This window comes from Notothenia rossii (genome assembly GCF_949606895.1).
Source record: "Notothenia rossii genome assembly, chromosome: 11".
Classification (NCBI taxonomy): domain Eukaryota; kingdom Metazoa; phylum Chordata; class Actinopteri; order Perciformes; family Nototheniidae; genus Notothenia; species Notothenia rossii.
The window spans coordinates 8,585,840-8,597,034 of NC_136910.1; the positions used below are offsets into that span (position 1 = coordinate 8,585,840).

General features: G+C 39.8%; 1 protein-coding gene across 4 annotated transcripts; it reads left to right on the forward strand.

The window, feature by feature from the left end:
* Window positions 1-577: 577 nt before the first annotated feature.
* On the forward strand, window positions 578-10,595 carry telo2 (TEL2, telomere maintenance 2, homolog). 4 transcript variants are annotated; one of them, XM_079658036.1, is made up of 21 exons: window positions 578-665; window positions 1,420-1,791; window positions 2,637-2,914; window positions 3,023-3,091; window positions 4,117-4,264; window positions 4,347-4,449; window positions 4,528-4,596; window positions 4,914-5,055; window positions 5,570-5,706; window positions 5,800-5,885; window positions 6,427-6,510; window positions 6,594-6,679; window positions 6,781-6,872; window positions 7,063-7,179; window positions 7,290-7,361; window positions 7,685-7,855; window positions 7,951-8,042; window positions 8,133-8,232; window positions 8,523-8,587; window positions 8,724-8,839; window positions 9,965-10,595. In XM_079658036.1, the coding sequence occupies exons 2-21, from the start codon at window positions 1,451-1,453 to the stop codon at window positions 10,084-10,086; spliced, it is 2,490 nt and encodes an 829-aa protein (XP_079514162.1). In that variant the 5' UTR covers window positions 578-665; window positions 1,420-1,450; the 3' UTR covers window positions 10,087-10,595. The 4 variants fall into 4 exon arrangements, with proteins under 4 accessions (XP_079514162.1, XP_079514163.1, XP_079514160.1 ...); XM_079658037.1 differs by having other exon boundaries at window positions 586-665; window positions 1,423-1,791; XM_079658034.1 differs by having other exon boundaries at window positions 603-784.
* The last annotated feature ends 600 nt before the right edge of the window (window positions 10,596-11,195 follow it).

The window sequence follows — 11,195 nt, forward strand, 5'->3', positions numbered from 1 at the left end:
TAAATAACTGAATTCCACATTTCAATGTTCTAAAAGTTAGATTTATTCTGCTCTTTATTTTCGCCCATATTTATTATTTCACCATTCATGTTAAAGCTCCACAGGCCCTCCAGTCTCCAACCCATCAGCGCCACCTGCAGGTTGTAGACATGTACTGCATGGACCCTGTACAGATTGCTCATAAAGTAATAGTTTTAGCTTTTGTAAATCGTAGTCCACTCATATGACTGTTAGGAAAACCTGAACCCTTTATTTCAGATTCTGAAATCACCTCTTCAAAGTAAGGGGATTATTTACTGTATCACTCAATGTTGTGTTATTCTTAAACAAAATACATGACATATGTAATTGTGTACAGTCTTTTGAAGAAAATATTATTCCTTACTTTATGTATAACGTCTTACATTTAATGGGGCACAACATCTAGAACAGGGGTGCCCAATACGTCGATCGCCATCGACCGGTCGATCGCGAGGGTAGTGTGGGTAGATCGCATGGCATTGAAAAAAAACAAAGAAAAAAACAAAAACAAACTATTTTTGCTTTCTTGAATGCCTCACGGGTCAGACGGTCCCGGAACCTTTCTTCTCCTCGCTGCTCACTACGGACGTATTTTGATGGAGCACACAGAGTGAACACGGCGGGATGCTCATGTTTAACAGTCAGTAGGAACAGAACATTTAACCTAAAAAATTACGTTTTAATGTCAAAGAAACTTTAAATGATATCCACCTATATACTATTTGTTGAATCATGTTGTTGATTGGTTAATACAAATGCCCAGGTACGTATCAATGTTGACAGGAAAACTGTTGAAGCTAACATTCATTCAGTTTTAACGTAAATTGTTGTGTGTTTAAATATTGACATTGATAGTTAACGGTACTTTGTGAACAGAAATTAGTCGCTAAATTACGCTAAATGACCGTTAACTACAGGTTAACGTTAAAAGGAGAGTTACCATGAAACACAATTAACTTGATTATTCTGCGTTAAGGCTTAACATCCACAAAGTGTTGGTTTGATACTTTGATATTCAATTGAATTCAAATAGTTGTATTGGCATGACCATAATGACATACATTATTGCCAAAGCTCTATAAATATTAGGACATCTATACATACATTTATATATTTGGATTGTACTGTTATGTTCATAAACAATTTGAACAAAAGCAAGAATTACATGTTTTCTTTACAAGGAAAACAATATACTTTCTGTACATGAACTATAACTATAATAAACAATATAACTAGATATTGCCTTCAGCTAAATACACATTTGCAAAATAGACTCATAGTTACTTATTTATATCTACAACGGTGAATTGTTTTGAGTTAGTTTCATACTTATTTTTTGGAATACCTGTTCTCGGTTGTTTTTCGGTGTGAATAACTATTTCTCATGTTTTTATTTAGCAGGTAAAACCAGCTTCTTCCCATTTTAAAGATGGACTCCCTTGCCCCTAACACTGAGGTTCGTGTGGCCGTGGCCCAGTGTTACCGGACCCTCTCTACATCCACAGAACCCAAAGACATTATCAGCTCTCTTCAAACCCTCCACTCTTTCCTGGATGAAGGGCCAGAGAGCAGAAGCACCCCGGATCAGAGAGCAGAGTTCAGCAGAGCTCACTTCACCCGCACCCTTCAGTTCCTGCTCAGCAAAATCCAGGCTGACTGGCTGCTCGGCCTCTCAGCCGCCCAGCGCACTGACCTGTGGGACGGCCTGTTCCTCAGAGGCCCCCCCGAGCAGGCCCTGCTGGTGCTGATGGAGGGAATATCAGAGCTGAGGTGGGTAGTGCTGCAGAATTTCTTCTATGCTAGTAAAAAGACCATTAAACTACAATCGTCTACAATTCTCTTCAATGTTGTAAATTGTGATATTATATACATTCATTTTTCTCCCTCAAGCTTAAAGGTAAGGTACGTTTATTTATATCAGTTCATAGTGCTTTACATTATCATTAACATACAACAAAAAATAACACAGAAAACAAGAGAATACATAAAAGACAGAGAAAATACATACAAATAAACATTGTTAATAGTACACGAGAGGTGGAGTAATACAATATTATAACATATTTTAATAAAAGCCTTTTAACTGTGAATCCCAGTGTCCTGCACTTCTTCATAGGTAATACATTTCTTATTCACCATTGCAGGTCATATGAAACTGTGTGATTGTGCTCCTTAACACATAGAATAAAGCAGCAATCTATTTAGTTTATTTATAAGCTCTACTACAAAACATTTATTAGCTATGTTTTTTAGGTCACAGGACAGTTTAACATCAACTGTACATCTTGATCAACTGAAATTGGAATTATCATGCTTCCTCCAAATCAAAAAAGCTCAGAAAAAATGTGACGAGCCGTTTCCTAGTTCACTTTGACATTTTAAAAGAATGTATCTATGTATTTGCAATCCCACTTGTACTGCTTAACTTTGAAAATGTATACTCCCTGATCCCCTGTCCATGCTTAAACAGTATTTCAGAAATGATTTTGTACACAGGTCTCTCTTGAAAAAGAAAGCCCAGATTTCAATGGGACTTCCTCAATGACGGACAAAATAGAGGATGACATCATGTTAACCATGAACTAATCCTTTCTCTTTATTGTCTCTCTGCACAGAGCCAGCACTAGCCTGGACCTGTTGATCAGCATCACAGAGCGCTTCCTTCTGAGCGGCCGCCTCGCCGCGCTGCTCTGGTCCTCCTGTCTGCAGACGGCCCCCTCCGACTCCCCCCAGCTCAGGGAGACTCTGCTGGCTCGGATCGTGGCGCTGCCGGACCTCACCGCCAACCGGTTACATCTGAAGAACAAGCCCTGTTTCTGTCCTCAGCAGTACTTCACCCTGCTGGCCTCAGAGATGCTCACTGCGCTGGAGCGGACCTGCCAAGCACTGAAAGGTGAGGGCACGTCTCTCACCTATAATAAGAGCATGTGATGGATTTATGTAGAAGATTTATTTTTAGCATATCAAAATGATAATTACTCATCATTTCTATTTTGAACAGACGGCACAGACTGCTCCTTGATCTTCGTGGCTCAGACCCTTGGAAAAGTGTGTGTCCAGGGCCACAGTGGTGAGTTCACTGTACATTTAGCTGAAACTACATTGAATAGTGGTTATGATATGTGCCGGCAAATACAAATTCAACTCCAAAGATCTTTTTAAATAAAAGATAATTACATACATAATCTACCACAATTGTGATAATAAATGATGTGTCGTGTATCAAGAAAAAATGCCAAAACATTGTTGTAGATGTTTTACATTAATTTAAGATGTAATGGTTTTGTATTACATGTATGTTTATTTTTAAAATATTTGGTTGAGATCTGAGAAATTATTATAGTATTTTTGACATATTCCAATCCAATCCAACTTTATTTATATAGCACTTTAAAACCTTCAGACCAAAGTGCTGTACAGAGAGATAAGCTCACAAAACATAAAATAAATACATTTCAAATAAAAGATACAAAACAAACCAGAATAAACGTAATAATTAAAAAACCACTGAAAGCAAATAAAAGCAACAATCTATTTGTTTACGAATGCTAAGGAGAAGAGGTGGGTTTTAAGACGGGATTTAAAAACAGACAGTGTGGGAGCCTGTCTGATTAACAAGGGCAGGTCGTTCCACAGTTTAGGGGCGGCAGCAGAGAAAGCACGGTCCCCTCCGCGCTTAGACTTTGTTTTTGGCACCCTCAGGAGCAACTGATCAGCTGACCTGAGAGTGCGAGTTGGCGTGTAGCTGTGTAACAGCTCAGAGAGGTAGGGCGGGGCCAGGCCATTGAGGACTTTAAAAGTAAATAAAAGAGTTTAAAAATGAATCCTTGAATGAACAGGCAGCCAGTGGAGTGAAGATACAAAAATATATATATATTAAAGACCAAAGAGGGCATCGATTCATGGTTATTGGTTTATTTGTTAATTTCATAGTGTTTTATGAATCCAAAAGCTTTGAATTGCTCTAGATGATATTGATTACTTCTGATAGGCTGAACTGTCATCCATAAAACTGAAATTACCATTTACACTCTCTAAGAAATAATGAGAATTGTTTATTGAGACACAGAATGCATGTTTACTTCCTCCCTCCAGGTCCTGTGTTTGCGGTGATGGCCCCCCGGCTGTCTGTGTGCACGCGCTCCGACATGGTGTGGCAGAGGGTCTGCTGGAAGCTGCTGCAGAACGTTCCTCAGCGCTGGATGGAGAGCGTGCTCACCGGGCTGGTGCAGGCCGTCAGAGGGTAAACAGCTTGCAGCTTATACAGCCTTAGTTGAGTTTTCAATTTTCCCTTCATGACCCCAGTTTCCACCTCTTTTCTTCAGACCTGAAGCCTTTGGCAGGATCATTGGGAATCTAGTGTTAACCAATAAAAAAGCCCAGTATGTGGTCACTCACAAACTCCTGTTACTGCAGTACAAGTACGAGGTAAGAAGATACCTTCAGCCTGACTGTAAAAATGATAACTTTAAGATGAACTAATGAAGATTTGTTGTTTCTCCCTAGACTCAGGTTTTGAGAACTGTCCTGGGTTACCTCGCAGCCGACAGGGAGCGGAGGCCACTGCTCCTCCAGGTGAGTGCATCAGGATATATAGCACTATAGGTCTTTGGAGGCTGTACAAAGTCAATTATGTTGCATCTACGGGATGAAAGTGCACAGAACTAAAACAATTTGTGTGTGTGTGTGTGTGTGTGTGTGTGTGTGTGTGTGTGTGTGTGTGTGTGTGTGTGTGTGTGTGTGTGTGTGTGTGTGTGTGTGTGTGTGTGTGTGTGTGTGTGTGTGTGTGTGTGTGTGTGTGTGTGTGTGTGTGTGTGTGTGTGTGTGTGTGTGTGTGTGTGTGTGTGTGTGTGTGTGTGTGTGTGTGTGTGTGTGTGTGTGTGTTCTCTCAGGTGCTGCGGGCTCTGTCCCAGGCCTGGGCTAACCCCAGTGCAGTGAAGCACACACCTCTGGAGCAGCAGCTGTATGTCAGTAAGGCCTTGCTGCTGAGTGTGAATCTGCTGAGAGACGCCGAGCTGCAGGAGCTACGCTCAGGTACAAGCAGTGTTCAAAGCCTCAAAGCACTCAGTAAACCAACAGTTAAATGAGAAATGAGAATGGCTCCACATATTCTTTATCCCAATCTTTATAAACCCGCAGAATGTATCCTTTTTTAATGTACCCTTTATTTATGCAGGGGGTTTATGATGAACGTGTGCAGATGATTTTTGTGATTATAGTCAACGATGCTATTAGCCCCCAGTGTAGAATAACATAGCTACATTTTTTTTGTTTTTCTCTTAAAGTAATGTCCACTAAAAAGGAATCTGTGATGTAATTAAAAATATTTGCTTCCCAACTTATTGCAATGTAAAATTATCCTAGTATGTTTGCTTGCATTTGAAGTGTGAGAGTATAAAACATATTTTGATGTTTATTTAGAAAAAATATTGTGGATTATTTTGGCCAAGATAATTCTGATTTGAATTTGTCCCTCAATAAGATAATATCAATTTAGAGGAGTATAAAGCATGTTGCCTTCAGCTCTGCTCTTTCTGCTGTGTCTCAGAGTTGCTGCAGTGCATGCTGGGAGGCATGCAGAGCCACCTGGACAGCAGCGTGGTGCGGATCAGACACATGGGCATGGTGGTGGGAGAGTGCCTGAGCGCCCGCATGGACCTCAACAAAACCAAGCTCAAGTTCGAGGTACAGTTGCTAAAAACCCAAACATATTATATTAATCATCTGAATGAAATGCCATTGAGACGTGTGTCTGAGTTTGTATTCTGTATGTTGTAGTACGATCAGGACGAGGAAACCCTGGAGCTGCTTTCTCTGATGACTCCCATCTCTAGAGAGGAGGAGGAGGAGGAGCCTGAGAACGGGTAAGGGTCTTTTTCTAATAACTGTTACGCATCTTAGTCAGAATATCTGCGATAAAAACACAAGGTGCAATCTTATTTATACTCCTTAGCGGATGATACACTTGTATGCACTGTGCTTTCACTCAGCCCTCTGGATATCAGTTTTGTGTAAGATTTGAAAGAAACACTTAAATATTATGAACTAAACATTACTGTTTGGTAGTTAAGCACTTTTTAATGTCTTTTTTATGTTGTGTTTTTTCTTTTTTACATATTTAATGAGCCTGGTGAAGGAAGCCTCAGATCTTTGTTAATTAACCACACATTTCCATGCCAACAGCTGCTTCTCTGTAATTGTTGTGTACTTGACAATAAAAATCTAAGTAGCAATTATAAACCGTTTTTTTCTTTTATTACTAAGTTTAACAGAGAATTTGAGAAAATGATCTTCCAAGAAGGCACACTGTACTCAAAAACAAATGGTCATATCTCATAAAACTTGTTCCTTATATATGTATTTGTAGGCATTGATTGTATTTAAGAGAAGGTCTTTCATCCACAGAGTCACCAGTGAAAAAACTCCATCTACCCAGAATGCATCATCTCAAAATAAGTCCAAATCTGACCCCGGCTCCGACCTGGACAGGTAAAGATGATCTCTTCTCTGATATACTTTATGTATTTATTGTGAGACAATTTTTTCGTAACTGAGTCTTTTCCCTGGTGCAGCGACGACGAGTTCTCTCCGTACGATATGTCTGCGGATCAGGAAATGACTAAAGAATCTCCGCGCTACCTACGAGACTGTCTGGAAAGTATGGCTCCAGAGATTCAATTCCATCTCATAGATCACCTTGTATTTTCAAATCGAATTTGCTTCCACTCTAATCTTTTTCTTATCGGTTAACCCCTCCAGCTTTAATTTCCTCTGAGGACTCGGTGCGCGTGGAGCTCAGTTTGAGGGTCGCTGAGGGTTTGGTGAGGAAGAACGTCTTTGCAGCCAGAGAGGTATGATGGGAACACACGACTAAAATGACTTTACATATCTTTTGCTTTTAATAAGAAATCAGAGCAATCACTTTCCTTTAAAAGATGAGTCCCATATCTGTACCATAAAACAAACCTTTTTCCTGAAAATGTCCTCTTACATAGATGACGTTGACTCTATGTTTTATGATTGTTTATATGTTTTTTTCAGATCAGTGTCCAGCTGACCAAAGTGCTTCTCCACACGGAGGATAAATACAGCATACGTGGCTTCCTGAGTCTCAGACAGACGACCATGGTGGCGCTCACGGTCACCGACTGCATCCCTGTAATAAGCATTAGCTTAGTTTCTACAATAATCATTGCCATTCAGCTTTATCGCCATATCAAGCACATATTCTGCTTTTTTACATTTGATTTAATTGTATTCTGGGATAGGTGACTCAGTATTTGACCACGGAGTTTTACTCCATGAACTACGGTCTTCGCCAGCGGCTCGATATCTTGGAGGTAAATAGAAAAACATCTACACTTTTCATTTGTGGGTGTGCCTGGAATAACAAAACAGTGATTCATTTAGGCCTGCAATTTAAGATGATTTATTATAATCAATTAATCTGCAGATTATTTTCCAGATAAATAATGGTGTATAAAATGCCCCGAAAAAGTGATACAAGAAAAATAATTACCAATATTTTAAAGTCTAAAACCCATTTTCTTCCGTTTTATTAAATTACAAAAATATTCTTTCTGTCGATCGACTAATTTTTTCAACTCTAAATCGATTTGAACTTTTAGTTTTTCATGTCTCGGTTTTTGTTTTGCTCTCTCAGGTCCTTGCCCTGGCAGCACAGGAGCTTTCTAAGCCAATCAGTGAAGAGAGAAGTCCTTCTGTAGGTGTTTCTTCCTGCACTGATCTGACCCCGTACCCCGGTGACAACCCTGTCCACTGGAGACAGGTGGTAGAGCGGCGGATTCAAAACAAGACAAAACGTCTCGCTAAGGTAGTCAAAGTGGACCAATGTTTCCCCTTTTTTTCGTTTTTTCAGTGAAGTTTACTCCTTCAATAACTTAATATTCATTTATTATTTTGCTGCAGGGGGCCACGCAACCTCCAGCCAAGGCCACACCTAACCGCTACGCCCCGGTTGCCGGACATTTCTTCTTTCCTCTTCTCAGCAACTATGACAAGTAAATATATTATTTATGTCAGGATTAAAGCTTGAAACTCAAAATGTGTTTTCCGTACAATTAAACTGGAGTGTAATACCTTCCTGCCAGGCCTCAGGTGACCTTTGACCTGTTGGGCGGCGACCATCTTGTACTGGGCAGGTTGATCCACACCCTGGGGCTCTTCATGCACCTGGCAGTACATGCACCGGTAATATTATCCATTTGGCCATTTTATATGTGATATCATTTCAATGTTAAGCTTTTTTTTTATCTCAACAGCACCCTTGAACTGCATTTCAATATGTATTTTATTATGAAAGAAGAAATTAGTCAAATGATTTATGAGCAGGTGGAAAAGTTGTATTTCTGTACCTTTTAAGACCAGATTTAGGCCTTGACACAATAAATAACAATGTCACATTTGTTACATTTTTGAATATCAATTTTCCCAGCTCTACCTCTTTCTGACTTTTATTGTGTTGTTTTTTGTTGTTGCAGGTAGCTGCACAGATGGGTCGTGCTTTATTGGACTTTGTGTGGGCGGTGCGCTACCACGTTGACCAGTGCGTATGATGCATATAAGTGTTTCAGACTACAGTTAATTGATAAAAAAGTCGGAGGAATCTATTTGTGTTTATTTACGGCACTGTAGTGTAGTATTCATGTATGTCTACTAAACTGGAAATGTGTCTGTTGCAGGATGGTGAGACGAGGCGTCCTCTTCGCTGTTTGCTCCGTGTTTCTGAGCATGCCCAGTCAGAACCTGCTGGTGGACCTGAACGAGCAGCTGTTTGAAACCAGAACCTGGCTTGCAGGTAAATAGAAAACACTGCCGGGGACAAAAGTTAGTCTTCAAACTTTGACATACAGTACATCTATTGAGATCTCCCTTACAGTTATAGGACTGTTATTTTAGACTTGTGGATTTAATTCAAAACTTGCACATGAATAAAGCAATACGCTGTTTATATTTACTAAAAATAGACTAGCCTTCAGTTCAAATGCATGATTCTTGTAAATGAGCGAATGTCTGAGGCTGCACCTGCAGAGTGTAATTCTGTCAGGGATGTCCTTTCAATGACACACACACACACACACACACACACACACACACACACACACACACACACACACACACACACACACACACACACACACACACACACACACACACACACACACACACACACACACACACACACACACACACACACACACACACACACACACACACACACACACACACACACACACACACAGCTGGACTGAGCATTTCTGGGAAACAGAAGAGGAACCAGGATGTCCTGTACTGCAGGACCGTCCATGACGTGATTGGCCCAGCAGCAGTTTGATGTTTCTTTATCCCTCTGAGGATTAAAGTAGTTCCACATTGCAGCTGAATGACAATTGACACAGTTTGTCCTCCCACGTACGATTGTTAATTGTGGAAAGAAAATGCCAGGATTATATCCATATCAACGATTTTGCTTTTGCTTTCATTATCAGTCCGAAAGATCCAGGTGGTCTTTGAGCTAAAGATGGTAATAATATTTTCGTGCTGTTAGAGGGATAATTCAGATTTTTTCTTTAGGTGGGGTTGTATGGGGTACTTACTTTCCATACTGTTAACAATACAGCTGTTATTTCCCCCCTTACTTAACAACATAGTTGCTTTGTTTTCTTGTGTTATTGTGAGACTTTTATGAATCCAAACTAACCAAAGGAGTCTGGTAGAGAGCAAAGATAATGATTTTAGTTCCCCGATTGAAAGGCCTGTCTCAAGGCAAGGTAAAGCGGTCAAATCAACTGATATTGATTTTACTATGACGCTAAAAGAATGCCCCCGTCCTCAGCAGTGCATTGCTATTGTAGGTCATAGACTGACTATGAATAAGTACCTTATACAACCCCACAGACTATCCCTTTGTTAATTTCCACAGATGTGGCTGAAGGAGACCCTGATGAAGACTGCAGAAATCTGGCCATACAGAGTTTGGTCCTGCTGGATAAGAGCCTGAAGAAACAGCTACAAGATCAACAAGCACTCGGCATGGAGACATGATCGCAGCAAAAACAATGAACAATGAAACACCGAATCTGTCTCTGATGCTTGGGGGGGCTTCACTGTACCTCCGTCTCATCTTCACCCGGAGGACTGAGGTCAATGGAAGTGATGCTCCGGATATTTGCCGACACTATCCTGGAACACACAGGCAAAGGCAACACACAGAGAGAGGGCAGAACTTTTCCAAAGTGTATTTACCTTTTTGTTCATAAATAAATCATGTACACTCTACATTGTTTAGATGAACATAGTGTATCATTTATGAACCAGATAAAATATTGATTGAATGGAGAATAGGATGCCATTTGTGTCCACCAATAAAAGTTATGAGGATATCCTTCTCCACCTCTTTCCTGTACTGGCATGTCCCTGTACTCTGGTTGTTTGTTTGCAAAGGACATCCTGTGAATATACAAAAATAGTGGAAATACTACTACTTCACCCTGAGACAAATGTGTGTATGTTCCCAAACAATGACTTTTTTTTAAAATAAACTGTTGTTTATAGTTTTATTCTCAATTTCCTTGACTTGATTTCCTTGGCATGTTTCGTACAAAGATTGGCATTGATTAGTGTGATTATTTTGTAGTAAATACAGATGTAGCTACTACAGAAGATATTTTATAATAGATTTTCACTGGGCAGTAGTGAACAGTTCATACCAAACGTGAATCAAATAAAAACAATTACATTCCATGTAGAGTTAGGATGTGAAATACCCATACCTGGCACAGTAATATAATTATGTATGTACCAACAACATCAAATCAATCTTTTTTGCAGCTTGCTCACCTTGAAAGGATCTGGATACATAATGACTATACATTACTGTTCAATTTAGACTGAATTCATTTTTGTGCTCATTGCATCAGTAGAGTTATCTTCACATTCAATTTGAAGCATTTTTTTTTTCATGGGTACAATAGCAACAGAGTAGTTGTTCCCAATAAAAAGAAGTCCAAGCAGTGCAACATACATAATACATAGACGACATAGAGAATTGAAAACATGCAATTGACACAATGGTACAAGTGAAATAAAGGAATACGAAATGAGCAAACTATGTACATAATGGTGGTAAAGAAAGCTGCTGTTTGTTTCAATAA

What these genes read in the sequence shown, in the direction of transcription:
- telo2 (XM_079658036.1), top strand. Translation starts at nt 1,451, where the DNA reads ATGGACTCCCTTGCCCCTAACACTGAGGTTCGTGTGGCCGTGGCCCAG. An exon ending in GTGTGTCCAGGGCCACAGTG is followed by an intron (nt 3,092 to 4,116) that starts GTGAGTTCACTG and finishes TCCTCCCTCCAG; the next exon opens with GTCCTGTGTTTGCGGTGATG. An exon ending in GGAGGCCACTGCTCCTCCAG is followed by an intron (nt 4,597 to 4,913) that starts GTGAGTGCATCA and finishes GTGTTCTCTCAG; the next exon opens with GTGCTGCGGGCTCTGTCCCA.